Source organism: Bos indicus x Bos taurus, chromosome 21 (assembly GCF_003369695.1).
Source record: "Bos indicus x Bos taurus breed Angus x Brahman F1 hybrid chromosome 21, Bos_hybrid_MaternalHap_v2.0, whole genome shotgun sequence".
NCBI lineage: Eukaryota > Metazoa > Chordata > Mammalia > Artiodactyla > Bovidae > Bos > Bos indicus x Bos taurus.
The window spans coordinates 6,249,478-6,267,281 of NC_040096.1; the positions used below are offsets into that span (position 1 = coordinate 6,249,478).

A 17,804-nucleotide genomic window follows, 5' to 3' on the forward strand; every position below is an offset into this window, starting at 1 on the left:
AATTATATATTGGCACTGTCTATAAGGTACATAGCCCAGTTTCCTAGTGTTACTAGACTGATTATCCTTCAGTTCAGTTCAGTCACTCAGTCATGTCTGACTCTTTGTGACCCCATGAATTGCAGCGTGCCAGGCCTCCCTGTCCATCACCAACTCCCAGAGTTCACCCAAACTCATGTGCATTCAGTTGGTGATGCCATCCAGCCATCGCATCCTCTGTCATCCTCTTATCCTCCTGCCCCCAATCCCTCCCAGCATCAGAGTCTTTTCCAATGAGTCAACTCTTCACGTGAGGTGGCCAAAGTATTGGAGTTGCAGCTTTAGCATCAGTCTTTCCAAAGAACACCCAGGACTGATCTCCTTTAGAATGGACTGGTTGGATCTCCTTGCAGTCCAAGAGACTCTCAAGAGTCTTCTCCAACACCACAGTTCAAACGCATCAGTTCTTCAGCACTCAGCTTTTTTCACAGTCCAACTTTCACATCCTTAGTATGACTTAATTGTTCCCAACATAGAGGAGACTTTAAACCTAAATTATCATAGCCTGGTGTTATCTATATTAATCCATCCTGTAATTGTGGGAGATTTTTTCCTTTGCTGAAACTTTGCTTGTTGCTCTGATTGAGCTTGAGTAATAGAAGAAAACTCAAATTTATGACCAGGGTCAAAGCAGGCATTATTAACTGGCCAAGTGAGGAGATCCCATTCAGTAGTATCAGTAGTGACCTGAACATGACTATAATTTTCCTTGTAAAGTAAATTTTCTCAGGGCCAACCAATCTGAGCCTTGGAGTGAAGAAATTCACCAAGATAACCCAGAACTGGACACAGGTAATTGGCCACAATCCCAACAATTGGATTGATTTCTAAAACTAGCATAGGATCAGGCCTATGATAGAAAAGCGTTTGATTTATATGCAAAGGTCTAAGAAGTCGAGAAAACATTATAAATGATCATATGAATCAGGTGCAGCGTTTTAGGCAAACTGTCTATCTCTAATGTTGTCTTCTTCTCATCCTGGTGTAGTACAGTTTCTCCTCTGGGTGTCATTTTAAGGTGAGATCAGGTCAGCTGTCCTCTCTATAGACTAGTCCAGTGTAAGGGCCTTTGGAAGTGGGAATTAATCTACGAGTCAATTTACCTTCAATTTCATTGTGAATGAGCTAGTTAAGAGTACCTGATAAAAAGGTCCTTCCATCCAGGTTGGAGACAGCCCATTAAATTATGTCCTTTTCCGGTTCTGCTTGTAGATTGTGAGGCATCTGATCTTCGTCCAAAGATAAATTACTGAGATAAGCTTCAGAAACAAACTTAGGGTGTCTCTTAATAATTCAAGTGAATTTTGCATTAATATACCATAACAGCAAAGAACTATTCAGGAAATGGGTCTTAGTAGATACAGACCTTCATTAACAAACTGGGATTTAATATTTATTAAACATCTTTTTCTCCCTAAAATCACCCTCATTTTTACCAAATGTAAACAAATTAAGACTAGTTTGTTTGCAAAATAGTTCTGGTGTGAATAAACCTGACCTGATGATTTATATAACAATAATTGATCATAGACTTTTTGCTTTGCTGAAACTTTTATGGAATCTCAGACCAAACTTTTAGAATAAAATCTTTCAGGGCTAGGAAAGTCATGCCAAAGGCTTATCACAGATTTTGCCTAACAAATCTGGGTGAAGTCTTCACTTTTCACGGTCTGAAAAATTCCTTGAGATTTCTATACTTGTTAGTGACATAACCTTCCTAACTTGTCTGATAAAGTTATTGGAAACCTAAGAGTTTCCAATGTATGGAGGGGTCATATAGAAAAGATAATTGTTTCCATTTGTTTATAATTTTACCAAATTAATGTCATAATTAGCTTGAGGGGAATATTTACCCTACTCCTGGGAAACACTGATTCAAACCCGTAAATTTTTTCAGATAGAAACCATAATAGTTATAAGCATGTTCACTAGTTCAGTCCTTTTGTTAACCTTTGTAAAGTCATCAGGTTTCCCATTAGAATATCAGAACATGACAAAATTTTAGGAACTCCATATAAGTTCTAGGTTATCTATATAAGTAGCATTTGTCATACAATATAACCTGAGAGGATTTATTACTCATTTGATAATAATTCCCATGTAATTTAACGAATCAAATAAACACAACTGGTTTAATATATCTCTCTTTGGGATGTTTCAGGGGCCCTCTGAAGCATCCCAAAGTTAGCTAGAGGTCAAAAGAACTTCGATAGAATTTGATTTAGGAAATTTTGTCCCCCCAAAATCAAAAGGGTTTAGAACAGCCAGTCAGATTTAGCCAACACTGTGGGGTGTGTCACTTAGCTTGCGTGTGTCACAGTGGGTGTACACACCAAGGCTCAGGGTCTAGTGGCAGTGCATTCTGCCATCTTGGACCCCGTTGGTTCTAACCAGTCTTCCTGTGGCTAAGTCATTCCTAACAAAATCTACTTACCCAACTAACTGTAATCCAGTCTTAGAAAGTCCTGATCATGCGTAACTCACTCATTTCACTACTTTTTCATTTCTCACACCTTTTCTTACTGAAAGCACTTCCCTGAAAGTTTGTCTTCCAGGTTGTGTTTGTTTCTTTCCTTGTTAACAAATCTGTAACAAAGAGAATACAGTCTTATTTGACCTCTAGTAAATCTAGGTACAACAGAAGTATTATACTTATTGATGGTTCTAAAGACATGTCTATATCACCAAGTATTAATTTAATATTGAATTTTTCCTAGTTCACAAGAACCTGAAATTCATTTAGCTTAATTTAGAATTGTTTGATTTGTAAGCACTTACATTTCTTTAAGCCATTTAAATAGAGCTCATTTACAAATTAATCTCAACAATATTATCCAGAGACTGAGACACACACATATCCAGAGAGCCACAACACAAGATTTGGCTTCATTTTCTAAACCTAGTCCTGAATCAGATATAACAATATAAAATTTACTAGTTTATAAATAACAGTTGGGATAAATAATATTTTTAAAACCTTCTTCCCATTTGCCCTTCAGTCTTAAGAATTAGAGATGGTCTAGATTAGTGTTCCTAAGAGCCCTGATCTCAAGGCAAGGAAGAGAAAATCAAGCTCTAACAAAACAGCACAGGTCTAAACAAAATGGCAGCCACACAAAGCAAAATGGCCATCATAAATCACAACACAGAACACATGCACATACCCAACCATCCTAATCAGACACTCCCGTAAATACAAGATTACATTCTCTCAGAAAACCTCCTATAGAGACACAGAACTTCAGATCCAAGTTCTACCAGAGTGAATGAAAGTAATCTCAAGTCTTCAAAGATTTCAAAGGGAGGAAAGGAAGTCAGGCTGAAAGAAAAGGGGGAAGGAGGTGGGATGGGGGCGCAAAAGGGGTGACCTTACAGACATCTCTTGCCACCTGCAGATACTCAGGTGTTATGGGACTACTGGGCTTCCAAAGAAGGGAGGACTAGAAATCCGCCCTACCAGAGACCAGGCCAGACCAGAACAGAACCAGAATTCAAACCAGAAACCAGAACAGGACCAGAATTCAAGTTCTCTGCCAAGCAGGGGTGATTGGCCTCCGATCCTCAGCTCAGTCTGAGGCCCTGCGAACAGATTCCTGTGTCTAAGACTGGGGGACTAGAAAAAAGGGTAGGATAGGAAGGGTTAAGGAGAGGAAAGAGAGAGTGAAGGTGAGAGAGGTCAGTAGAGTCTCTTGTTCCTTACCCGGTCGGGGCACCCTGGCCAGTTGTCTGCGTCAGGAGGAGACCAAGGACAAAAGGGTCCCAGTTGGAGCTGCTGGGTCTGGTCCGTTGGCGGGCAAGCTGGTCCCCAAGCACCCTGAGTGGTCAGTATGTCACTTGAGTACCCCAAGTAGTCAGGATGTCAGTGGTGGTGAAGAAGAGTCCACACCAGAGTCACCATTTGTTGCAGGAAGGGGGACCCCTTCCAGGGCCCAGAAATGGACTCTTGTCTAACACTCAGAAACCAGTTGTCTGAGGAGACACACGTGCTAACAGAGCAAGAGATTTTATTGGGAAAGGGTGGAGAGCAGAAGGGTAAGGGAACCCAGGAGGACTGTTCTGCCCCATGGCTCGCAGTCTCAGGTTTTATGGTGATGGGATTAGTTTCTGGGTTGTCTCTGACCAATCATCCCGACTCAGAGTCCTTCCTGGTGGTGCACACATTGCTCCGCCAAGATGGATGCCAGTGACAAGGATTCTGGGAAGTGGTCAGACACATGGTGTCTCTTCCGGTTGGTGGTGGCTTACTAGTTCCATGTCCTTACCAGGACCTCCTGTCATAAAACAGCTCATGCAAATGATGACTATGGTGCCTGGCCAGGGTTGGCAGATTCAGTCAGTGTGCTTCCCCTAACACACCAAATTGTTCAAACAGTGTAAACTTTTTTTTTTTTAAGAACATAAAGTGGGGGTTTATTTACGTAAGGATACGCTCTCAGGGAGAGTGAGCAGGCAGGTGAGGAGCTGCCACACTGGATTTCTTTGCTAAACTGGTTATGATGAGCATACTAATGAAGGGGCATGATATTCACTAAGGAGTAATTTGGGGGGCATCTTCCCTGGTTTTCATGCCAGCTCCATTTTCCTGAAAGGAAGAGGGATTTTTGTCCTTATTTAGCTTAAATCAGAAGTGTCAGTACATGATGGGTACTTCTTATCTATAAGGCTAATTTTATTTTTAATAAGATCATAATGAGCAAAAGGTTACATTTGAACGCAGGAGATTCCCACCTTTCCCCACCTTTCTTTGTCTTCTATTCAGACCCTCATCACCCAATTTCCTATCAGTCTGAAGGTTTCTGCTTTGCTTTGTCTATCTGTGGACCCCTGCTGTTTACAAGATATGTGATTTCCTGCTACCTTTTCTCTGCTCATATCTAGCTACCTGCATGCTGTAAGATTTCCCCCTCAAGGAGTCTGGACTCTTAAAACCTTATAAGTGGCAGAGGGGCTGATGGTCCATCTTCTGTAACCGCTTCAAGCTGACCATGGGCATTGTCCCTACCTGTGGATCCAGATCTCCTTGCTGTTTGTCAGAAATAAGGTTCTAGGGATTGTGTGTAAACTGTTTTGATTTAAAGCTAAATGAAACTGAATGTAAGATTCCACAAGTGATACTTTTACTACAGTGGCAAAGTCTCTACAGAATAATAATAAGTGCTGCTGAAGATGAGCAGCAACTGGCATTCTCATTCTTTGCTGATTGGGATGCAAAAGAGTTATTTTGGAAAACAAGTTTTCAGTTTCTTGCAAAGTTTAGTGTATACTTGGCAGTGTGATACCCAGCAGTCCCACCTGTATGTATTTACCATTAAAAAATGAAAACTCATGTGTACACAAAAACATATATATTACATAAATATTTATAGCAGTCTGTCCACAATTATCAAAAACTGGAAACAATGCAAATGGTCACTAATGGGTATACCCACACAATGGAATACCACTCACTAGTTTAAAAAAATCGTGCTATTGAGACCCACAACAACTTACATGAATCTCAGAGGCTCTGTGCTGAGTGAAAGAAGGCAATCTCAAAAGCTGACACACTGTATGATTCCATTTATATGGCCTTCTTGACAAGACAAAATTAAAGGGATGGGGACTAGACAAGTGGTTGCCAAGTGTTAGGTCTGGAGACATGACTATAAAGGGACAGCACCAGGGTTTGGGGGTTGATGGAACCACTCTGTCTCTATATCGTGGTGGTGGTTACAAAAATCTATGCTTTTATTGTAATTTGTAGAACTGCACACCCCCAAATAGTCAATTTTACTATATGTTAATTTAAAAATAAAATTTAAATATATGTAAGAAAGGTTAGAGAAGAATGCACAAAATAACAGTATTATTTTTTTTTAATTGTAATTTTATGGGCAGCGTTCTTATTTTTCCAATTTTGTATGAAAAAACTATATTTACAAACGTATATACAAAAAACTATATTTACAAACAGCAATGTTTGCAGTTTGGGAAGACAACAGATAGCCTTCATACTGCAATTGTATCTGAAAGCACTGTGCATCCTGGTCGTTGAGGGCAGTTCATATTGTGTCCAGGAGTCTGTTTATGAAATTAATAAAGTATTCAATTCACTTCAGAAAGTGGAAGTAAAAGTAATAATAGAATTTTTATTCTATGAAAGTAATAATAGAATTTTTATTCTATAAAAGTCTATAAAAAAGTCTGTTTTATCCAGAAAATTTACTGATGTAAAATTTCCTGTTCACTTTTGATGCCAAATAGATGAGACTGTGTCCAAAAGGCAATAATAACCCCATGCACACATGCATTATCTCATGTTCTCCAATCCCGGGAAGGTGAGTGGGGTTAGGATATACAGTTCTCTTTGCAGAGAGCAAACTGATGTAGAGGAACATTTGTGACTTTCCAAAAATGATATAAAAGGTGATATTACCATATTGTTTTCTTGTGGGTCTTTCCTGAACATTATTAGAAATGAAATAAATGTTGTATGCCTTTCAGAGAAAAAGTACCTGTTTCCTCACTGAAAATTCGGAAGTGCTTTGACTGTAACGAAACATTCTCATTTGTTTGGTTTTTCAGGATTTTATATTGCACGCTGATTCTGCCTCTGCAATACCTTCAACCCTTCTTTTCATACATCTTCCTCAACCTACAGCTCATGGTCCTCCAAGTTCTTAATCTTTACTGGAGTTACTTGATCCTGAAGATGCTCAAAAGAAGTATATTCACGAAGGTAAGGCCGTTCAGGTTTTATTGCTCTTAGCAAGTAGATTTCATTGCCGGAACAAAGGTGAGGCCCAGATGATGGACCAAGAATTTTTTCTTGATTTGACCATCTTGATGAGAATTTCTCCAAAATATTTTTTAAAATATTATAACAGAGATTGAGAATTTGTCTTTTCAAGTTCTTTATGTCTGACAGGTGCCTAATAAGTAATTTTGAACATACAAATGAATAAACAATTTTGGGAAAGAAGTTGCAGTATTTTGGATGGCCAGTTACAAAATAATTTATGAATCTGTTTATGGTCATTAAGTAGATTTCCAAGGTGTACTTAAGAAATTGCTTTTATTAGAGGACAAGGATTTTCTGGAAAATTTTTATTCAAGAATTGATTGCTGCTTCTTGAAGAAAGTCCTAACGAGTCTAAATTTGCTCCAGTTTGGGGCAGGCTTTATTGTGAGAGTTAAGTGCTGTTTCAGATCCTTAGTTCACCTTTGCTGATGGTCCAGTTTGTGCATAATGTTCTCCCCCCATGAGCTTTCTTCTCCTCTCTGAAATTTTGTCCATTATTTGTCAATACTCTTTTTCTGAAAATATTTTCTTCCCTAAGAAATGAATAATACATTTTAGACAATGGAAGAGAAATTTTTTGTTTGTTTAATTTAGAATTCTACTTTTTAATTTCAGAACAGGGGAGGAGATGGCTTAAAGAAATGAATAAGACACAATTGTTGCTTTTGGGGAAACAGCTCAGAATCTAGTTGGGGAATATTCATTTACTAGCAACTATATCAGATCAGATCAGATCAGATCAGTCGCTCAGTCACGTCCGACTCTTTGCAACCCCATGAATCACAGCACGCCAGGCCTCCCTGTCCATCACCAACTCCTGGAGTTCACTCAGACTCACGTCCATCGAGTCAGTGATGCCATCCAGCCATCTCATCCTCTGTCATCCCCTTCTGCTCCTGCCCCCAATCCCTCCCAGCATCAGAGTCTTTTCCAATGAGTCAACTCTTCGCATGAGGTGGCCAAAGTACTGGAGTTTCAGCTTTAGCATCATTCCTTCCAAAGAAATCCCAGGGCTGATCTCCTTCAGAATGGACTGGTTGGATCTCCTTGCAGTCCAAGGGACTCTCAAGAGTCTTCTCCAACACCACAGTTCAAAAGCATCAATTCTTCGGTGCTCAGCCTTCTTCACAGTCCAACTCTCACATCCATACATGACCACTGGAAAAACCATAGCCTTGACTAGATGAACCTTTGTTGGCAAAGTAATGTCTCTGCTTTTGAATATACTATCTAGGTTGGTCATAACTTTCCTTCCAAGGACTAAGTGTCTTTTAATTTCATGGCTGCAGTAACCATCTGTAGTGATTTTGGAGCCCAGAAAAAGAAAGTCTGACATTGTTTCCACTGTTTCCCCATCTATTTCCCATGAAGCGGTGGGACCAGATGCCATGATCTTCATTTTCTGAATGTTGAGCTTTAAGCCAATTTTTTCACTCTCCACTTTCACTTTCATCAAGAGGCTTTTGAGTTCCTCTTCACTTTCTGCCATAAGGGTGGTGTCATCTGCATATCTGAGGTTATTGGTATTTCTCCCATGGAATCAAACAATCTTGATTCCAGCTTGTGTTTCTTCCTGTCCAGCGTTTCTCATGATGTACTCTGCATATAAGTTAAATAAGCAGGGTGACAATATACAGCCTTGACGTACTCCTTTCCCTATTTGGAACCAGTCTGTTGTTCCATGTCCAGTTCTAACTGTTGCTTCCTGACCTGCATACAGATTTCTCAAGAGGCAGGTCAGGTTGTCTGGTATTCCCATCTCTTTCAGAATTTTCCACAGTTTATTGTGATCCACACAGTCAAAGGCTTTGGCATAGTCAATAAAGCAGAAATAGATGTTTTTCTGGAACTCTCTTGCTTTTTCCATGATCCAGCGGATGTTGGCAATTTGATCTCTGGTTCCTCTGCCTTTTCTAAAACCAGCTTGAACATCAGGAAGTTCACGGTTCGCATATTGCTTAAGCCTGGCTTGGAGAATTTTGAGCATTACGTTACTAGCATGTGAGATGAGTGCAATTGTGCGGTAGTTTGAGCATTCTTTGGCATTGCCTTTCTTTGGGATTGGAATGAAAACTGACCTTTTCCAGTCCTGTGGCCACTGCTGAGTTTTGCAAATTTGCTGGCATATTGAGTGCAGCACTTTCACAGCATCATCTTCCAGGATTTGAAAGAGCTCAACTGGAATTCCATCACCACCACTAGCTTTGTTCGTAGTGATGCTTTCTATGGCCCACTTGACTTCACATTCCAGGATGTCTGGCTCTAGGTCAGGGATCACACCATCATGATTATCTGGGTCGTGAAGATCTTTTTGTATAGTTCTTCTGTGTATTCTTGCCACCTCTTCTTAAAATCTTCTGCTTCTGTTAGGTCCATACCATTTCTGTCCTTTATCGAGCTCATCTTTGCATGAAATGTTCCTTTGGTATCTCTGATTTTCTGGAAGAGATCCCTAGTCTTTCCCATTCTGTTGTTTTCCTCTATTTCTTTGCATTGATCGCTGAAGAAGGCTTTCTTATCTCTTCTTGCTATTCTTTGGAACTCTGCATTCAGATGCTTATATCTTTCCTTTTCTCCTTTGCTTTTCACTTCTCTTCTTTTCACAGCTATTTGTAAGGCCTCCCCTGACAGCCATTTTGCTTTTTTGCATTTCTTTTCTATGGGAATGGTCTTGATCCCTGTCTCCTGTACAATGTCACGAACCTTATTCCGTAGTTCATCAGGCACTCTATCTATCAGATCTAGGCCCTTAAATCTATTTCTCACTTCCACTGTATAATCATAAGGGATTTGATTTAGGTCATACCTGAATGGTCTAGTGGTTTTCCCTACTTTCTTCAATTTAAGTCTGAATTTGGCAATAAGGAGTTCATGGTCTGAGCCACAGTCATATTTGGAGAAGGCAATGGCATCCCACTCCAGTACTCTTTCCTGGAAAATCCCATGGATGGACGAGCCTGGTAGGCTGCCGTCCATGGGGTCGCTAAGAGTCGGACACAACTGAGCGACTTCACTTTAACTTTTCACTTTCATGCACTGGAGAAGGAAATGGCAACCCACTCCAGTATTCTTGCCTGGAGAATCCCAGGGATGGGGGAGCCTGGTGGGCTGCCGTCTATGGGGTCGCACAGAGTCGGACACGACTGAAGTGACTTAGCAGCAGCAGCAGCAGCAGCAGCAACTATATTTGTTATGTAGAATGTCCTGTGCCAAAGAGAGATCCCAGAAACTTGCTGTGAAAAACAAGAGAAATTGACTCAAGGTAACCAGGGAAAGTTTGGTTGTATAGATGGAATTTGACTGGAATTTTTAAGGCAAGTTAAAAAAAAATCAAGTCATAACTCCTTCCTTGCCTAGCAGTCATACATATAAGGGAATTTTAATTAAGAATCTTTCAAGGTGAAAGTTACAGCTGGCCCACTTTTGGGTGTTACCTAATCCCTGTATAACATAGCATTGTATCATGATCAGAATGAGTGACATATGTAACAGATGTGCTTGTAGTTTATCTGATAAGCTCATTTTTTAAATCAATCTCTGATTAATTTATTTTCCTAGTTTAGCATTTGTGTCTCAAGGATCATTGAAAAGTTGACAAATGAAGTTTAGGTTGCCGTAAATGACCTCTGCTGCTGCTGCTGCTGATGCTAAGTTGCTTCAGTTATGTCCGACTCTGTGCGACCGCATAGGCAGCAGCCCACCAGGCTCTGCCGTCCCTGGGATTCTCCAAGCAAGAACGATGGAGTGGGTTGCCATTTCCTTCTCCAAATGACCTCTAGGTCTTCTAAATCTAGACGAAGGTATTGGAAATTAGGCTACATCTGGATTAATCCCAAATCAAATCCTGAATTTTTTTTTTTAAACTAAATTGATGATTTGAACTTGTTTTCCTGAGAAAAATATCTTTTCTTTAGCTGGCTGCTGCTGCTAAGTTGCTTCAGTCATATCCGACTCTGTGTGACCCCATAGACGGCAGCCCACCAGGCCTCCCCGTTCCTGTGATTTTCCAGGCAAGAATACTGGAGTGGGTTGCCATTTCCTTCTCCAATGCATAAAAATGAAAATTGAAAGTGAAGTTGCTCAGTTGTGTTCAACTCCTAGCGATCCCATGGACTGCAGCCTACCAGGCTCCTCCGTTCATGGGATTTTCTAGGCAACAGTACTGGAGTGGGTTGCCATTGAGTGGCTTAGAAAATAAACCTTTCGTTGAATGATTCTAGTTTATTAATGTTCTCAATAGTTTTTCTATGATCTCTGCAAAAATTACTTTATCCCTAAGTGACAGGTACAGCTGAAATAACTGAATTTGAGCAGTTAAGACAATCTGCATATCCAGGGGTTGGAAGGAAGGCAGGTCACTGAACTCAGCCTGCCCTGCCTTCGGGTCCAGCCTTCCTAGAGCTCCTGTCTCAGTCAGAAGCAGTTCCCTTTTTAACTGGTCATTGTTGTTGTTCAGGCCCTAAGTCATGTCAGACTCTTTGCAACACTATGGACTGTAGCCTGCCAGGCTCCTTTGTCCATGGGATTCTCCAGGCAAGAATACTGGAATGGGTTGCCATTCCCATCTCTAGGGGATCTTCCTGACCCAGGGATCAAACCCACATCTCCTAGTGAGTGACAATAATTACAGGCTTGGAAGGGATCCAGGCAGAACAAAACTTGGAAACTAGAAAATACTCTTGTTTGGTTTCATCATGATTTTCATATTTCTGATCTCTAATGGGTAATACCAAGCCTGATTAAAAACCCTGTGGGTTGGGGAGCTGTGGACAGGAATTCCTGATTTCTCATGCTGTACTTTGGAAAAGCTGTTTCCAATTGCAGTTTGACAGCAGCAGTGGAGGCCCCCGTGGCCCTAATCCTTGCAGCCCTTATGACTTCAGCTGGCTTGCATGTGCACTCTGTTTTCCACAGCAGTGGCAAATCTGGCTGTGAAATCAGCTTCTTCCTCCAAAGCCATAAAGCCGCCTTTTAAAGAATGCTGTTTGAAGGCGTAGTTGCATTGCAAAGGGGAGGAGAGGGATAGAGGCAGGAGCTGAAATTTTTAGAGGACACCTAACGAGTCAGTTTTCAATTCTGTTTAATAAACATTTAGCATTTAACACACAACACAATTGTTACTAAGGTGACTAATTCTTGATATTTATAAAATGGAATTGCAGAGGTCTGTAGGCCTCCAAAATAGGAGGATTTTAAAAAACCCTGTAACAGAGACTGAGAGTTTGTCTTTTCAAGTTCTTTATGTCTGACAGGCCCCTAATAAGTAATTTTGAACATGCAAATGAATAAATAATTTTGGGAAAGAAGTCACGGTATACAAAATAACAAGTTACAAAATAATTTATGAATCTGTTTATGGTCTCTATGAATTTTCATGGTAGACTGAAAAGATAAAAGTGATTTTTCTTAAAAAAAATTGTGATTTTTTTTTAAGAATAAGAAAAACTTATTTTCCCTAAGCAATAGGATTGCTGCATACTTACGATGAATTTGCTAGTTTAACAATATTGTTGTAATTTCAAGACACTAACATATACACACCATGGTTATCAGGCAGCTTGCTTTTGAAAACAAGAATTGGCATTGAAACTTAACTGGTTCCTATAAAATGGAGGATTTTGTGATGAACTACCAGCCCACACATCACATCAGGAAGTATGATGGGCTGACATATTAAGCTTACTCTCTTTGCAAACATGAGAACTGCTTTCAGAGGAAATTAGAAGAAGCATAGCATGCTTTTGTTTGATATTACTTAGAACTTGATCATTCTTAAGTTTTTATTTTCTTTCTTCTAAATATCATACTGGGTGCTGGCCAACTTAAGCATGTTTCTGTGACATCTTAGACTGGTACATCGCCAGAACATGGAGGTGGGACTGTAGCCTGCAGCTGTTACAGCCAGGCTGGAGAAGCCAGTGCCTTGGCAACTGGCCCTAGCCATCTGCTCTTGACAAGCAGTGTCTCTTAAGTTCACAGAATGACACTTCAACACATGCAGAACTATTTTAGTTAGAGAAAGGAACACTCTAATAAGGGAAACTGAGGCCCAACCACATTCACACAGTAATTGCATGGTAAGGTCAAGACTAGAAGACCCTGAGTCTTTTAATTTATAATTGTTGTTGTTCAGTTGCTAAGTCATGTACAACTCTTTGCAACTCCATGGACTGCAGCATGCCAGGCTTCCCTGTCCTTCACCATTTTCCGGAGCTAGCTCAAATTCATGTCCGTTAGGTTGATGATACCATCCAACCATCTCATCCTCTGTCGTCCCCTTCTCCTCCTGCCTTCAGTCTTTCCCAGCATCAGGGCTTTTCAATGAGTCAGTTCTTCACATCAGGTGGCCAAAGTATTGGAGCTTCAGCTTCAGCATCGGTCCTTCCAATGAATATTCAGGACTGATTTCCTTTAGGGTTGACTGGTTTGATCTCCTTGCAGTCCAAGGGACTCTCAAGAGTCTTCTCCAACACCACAGTTCAAAAGCATCAATTCTTCGGCACTCAGCTTTCTTTATGGTCCAACTTTCACATCAATTCATTACCACTGGAAACATCATACTTTTGACTATACGGACTTTTGTTGGCAAAGTGACATCTCTGCTTTTTAATATGCTGTTGGTCATAGCTTTTCTTCCAGGGAGCAAGTGTCTTTTAATTTCATGGCTTCAGTCACCATCTGCAGTGATTTTGAAGCCCAAGAAAATAAAGTCTGTCACTGTTTGCATTTTTCCCCCATCTATTTGCCATGAAGTGATGGGACTGGATGCCATGATTTTTTTGAATGTTGAGATATTTTTAAAAATTTATTTTTTTGAAATATAATTGCTTTACAGAATTTTGCTGCTTTCTGTCAGACATCAACATGAACCAGCCATAGGTATACATATGTCCCCTCTCTCTTGAACCTCTGGAACAGGACCAGATTAGAGTCTGAGCTGCCTCCACAGCAGGTCCAGAGACCAGTGCAGTGTTGCAGGGCATATTAGGGAGGCGAGGTGGACTGTGACTCCCAGCGAGGGAAAGGACGCTGACAGCAGAGACTCAAGAAAAACATTATTATTTTTATATTTTGAATGCTGAGTTTTAAGCAAGCTTTTTCACTCTTTTTCACCTTCATTAAGAGGCCATTTAGTTCCTATTCATTTTCTGCCAAAAGGGTGGTGTCATCTGCATATCTGAGGCTATTGGTATTTCTACCAGCAGTCTTGATTCCAGCTTGTGCTTCATCCAGCTCGGCATTTCGCATGATGTACTCTTTGTATAAGTTAAATAAGCAAGGTGACAATATACAGCCTTGAGGTACTCCTTTCCCAGTTTTGAACCAGTCCATTGTTTCATGTCCAGTTCTAACTCTTGCTTCTTGACCTGCATACAAGTTTGTCAGGAGGCAGGTCAGGTGGTCTGGTATTCCCATCTCCTTAAGAATTTTCTGGTTTGTTATGACCCACACAGTCAAAGGCTTTAGCATAATAAATGAAGCAGATGTTTTTCTGGAATTCCCTTACTTTTTCTATGATCCAAAGGATGTTGACAGTTTGATCTCTGGTTCCTCTGCCTTTTCTAAACTCAACTTTTACATCTCGAATTTCTCAGTGTACTGTTGAAGGCTAGTTTGAAAAATTTTTGAGCATTACCTTGCTAGCATGTGAAATGAGCACAGTTGTAGTAGTTTGAACATTCTTTGGCATTGCTCTTATTTGGATTGGAATGAAAACTGGTCTTTTCCAGTCCTATGGCCACTGCTGAGTTTTCCAAATTTGCTGACATATTGAGTGCTTCATTTTAACAGCATCGTCTTTTAGGATTTGAAATAGCTCAGCTGAAATTCCATTACCTCACTAGCTCTGTTGGTAGTGATGCTTCCTAAGGCCCACTTGACTTCACATTCGAGGATGTCTGACTCTAGATGAATGACCACATGGGTCATTAAGACTTGCCACCCGGGAAGCTCTATAATACTTAACCTTTCCTAATTTTTCAGGGAAGATTAATAACCAGAAAATTAATTTAAAATAGTTGTATGGAATAAAAAATAGTGAGTACAGAAACAAACTGAATAATCAAAATAGTAGATTAAAATATAGATCTTTCAATTTATTTTTTAACTTTTTAAAAGCATAAAATAGTTTTGTAATTATTTTTTTAAATGATTTTTAATCTTTACGTTTTTACCTCCTAGTAAAGCATCAGTTCTTTGGCACTCAGCTTTCTTTGCACTCCAACTCTCACATCCATACATGACCACTGGAAAAACCATAGCCTTGACTAGATGGACCTTTGTTGGCAAAGTAATATCTCTGCTTTTCAATATGCTGTCTAGGTTGGACATAACTTTTCTTCCAAGGAGTAAGCGTCTTTTAATTTCATGGCTGTAATCACCATCTGCAGTGATTTTGGAGCCCCCAAAAATAAAGTCTGACACTGTTCCCACTGTTTCCCCATCTATTTTCCATGAAGTGACGGAACCAGATGCCATGATATTAGTTTTCTGAATGTTGAGCTTTAAGCCAACTTTTTCACCCTCCTCTTTCACTTTAGCCAAAGAATTGATGCTTTTGAACTGTGGTGCTGGAGAAGACTCTTGCGAGTCCCTTAGACTGCAAGGAGATCCAACCAGTCCATCCTAAAGGAGACCAGTCCTGGGTATTCATTGGAAGGATTGATGCTGAGGCTGAAACTCCAGTACTTTGGCCACCTCATGCGAAGAGCTGACTCATTGGAAAAGACCCTCATGCTGGGAGGGATTGGGAGCAGGAGGAGAAGGGGATGACAGAGGATGAGATGGCTGGATGGCATCACCAACTCAATGCACATGAGTTCGGGTGAACTCCGGGAGTTGGTGATGGACAGGGAGACCTGGCGTGCTGCAATTCATGGGGTTGCAGAGAGTCAGACACTACTGAGCGACTGAACTGACCTGAACTGAACTGAAAGCATTTAGGGTAATAGCTAAGACTAATGGCTCCATGTAGATTCATATCTTGAGCAGTATTATTTCTCTTCATTGCCTCAGTTTCCTCACCTATAAAATGAGGCTGATCATATTAGTGCCTGCCTTGTAGGAGAAAGCCCTTAGTAGAGTGTCTGGCACCCAGTGCCCACATGGTAAATGTTAGCTGCCATCATCACTGTCACTGTTATAAAGCAGCACTACTCCTTGTGCTGAATCCCAGAGGCCCTGTGAGTTTCAAGTGACCTGGCAGTTTACTTGCAGTCAAGCTCTGTCTTCCATTTGCTTAGATAAAGCTACAGCTGATGTCAGAGGTCAGAGTCCTTGACTTTCTGCCAGTGGCTCTGGTACAGTTTCCTAAGCTGTCTTCTGCCAGTTGACTTCCACAACTCACATTCTAGATGGTACTTTGGACACATTCACTCAGATATCAGCATTTTAGGGAAGGAACATAAAATCTGTAACTTCCAAGAAGACTTCAGTTCTCTTTTGTTAGTCGGTGATAGTGGATGTAAAAACAGCTGAACAAGACATCATAAAAATATCACAAAGACTGACCATTGAAGTACAGTGTTATAAAAATGCTGTCTATTTGTATTTCCATATATCTGGGTATTATGTAGATTAATTAGTTTAACTATCTATTCAGGAAACAACAGTGGAATCTAGAAAATTTGATAACAAAAACAATTTTTCAAAGTTACTGGACTTAAAGAATTTCAGATTTGAATGTTCTTTATGCTTGACGTTCAGCCCAGCCACAAGTAGAGAATCGTGTAGGATTTCGGAGCTAGCAGAGACCACTAAGTGTCTGGCAGGAAACCAGGGTCCCCTCACGGTGCTGCTACTGCCACCTACCGCACACGTCCATGTGGATGGTGGTTTGGGTCACCCAGGACAGGGGCTTCTTGAGGTTAAATTAATGCTGTTCTCTGCCTCCCCAGGAACAGTGTCCATCTGTGTGTGTGTGTTTAGTGTGGCTTATGGTCACTTCCCACAAACTTCATGATCTTGTCATTGACTTTGCTTGGTTACCTTGGCAAATAATCAATTAATTCCAGCTCTTCATAGAGGCTGCTCTTCAGAAAATCTCAGTGAGGGCAAATTCCCATTGGGAGATTTTCTGGTGTAAATCAATCATAAACCTCTTTTACACCTGAGTGTAGAGTTGTTTAAAGAAGTCAAAGATAATAAAAGAGATAACATATCTTGAGTGAGGGCCAAGCCCACAAGCAGACTGGCCTCTTCTAAGCCCCATGCCCCCAACAGAACCCATGCTGCTTCGCCCTCTACTGAGAGGCCTCCACAATAGGCCCACATGTATAGCCAGGACCCTGAGGTGGTTTCTTGGGAGAAGCCTCAACCTCACATTCACAGTGGAGGTGGAAGTGGCAGAGAACTGGAAGGAGAGGATCACCTGCCCAAAGGGGAATCGGAGGCGTGGAGGGAGGAAGGGACTTCCTAAGGCCATGCAAATCCAGACTGGAACCACCAGCATCCTTCTCAGGGAATACCTCTTTTTCACCCTAGGATAGCATTATGCAGGCATTTTCTTACACTGGCATGGGTCAGTATGTTTTCTAAGATATTTGGCAATTCTTCTGTTGGTTTTTTTCTAAACTGTTTCTTACTTCTGTCCAAACAGTCACTGGGAGGCGTATACCAAGACGCACACCCGTCACTGGGAGGCAACCCCTCTTCCTGCGGCTGACCACCGCAGTGTAGCTTTTCAGCTCTTAATTGCAAGCACGCTGACCTCTGAGGGAGAAAGATTATATTAGGATTTTTAAATAAGTAAAAACGAGATTTTATTTGAGTTTTCTTCAGCTACCCTCTGTTCCTTTGGAATCAGGCATGAAAAGCAGCTGGGTGCTAGTAGCTGAGTGGGACCTGTTCCCTCTAGGAGGTTTCAGCTGCTGGGTGTCTGTCTAAAAATGACAAACCTCCCTTTCCTGCAGTTGCCCATGAACTATGTAATTATATGGTGATTTTCCACACTTACTTTATCAGGTTTTGGCTCCCTATGCATGTA

At 40.8% G+C, this 17,804-nt stretch overlaps 1 protein-coding gene across 1 annotated transcript in view; it reads left to right on the top strand.

Moving 5' to 3' along the window:
* The window catches only part of CERS3 (ceramide synthase 3), a 159,870-nt gene that overhangs the window by 95,719 nt on the left and 46,347 nt on the right, over nucleotides 1–17,804 (top strand). The window contains exon 10 of the mRNA XM_027521876.1: nucleotides 6,604–6,757. Coding sequence (XP_027377677.1) covers nucleotides 6,604–6,757 — 154 coding nt within the window. The remainder of the gene's footprint in view (nucleotides 1–6,603; nucleotides 6,758–17,804) is intronic.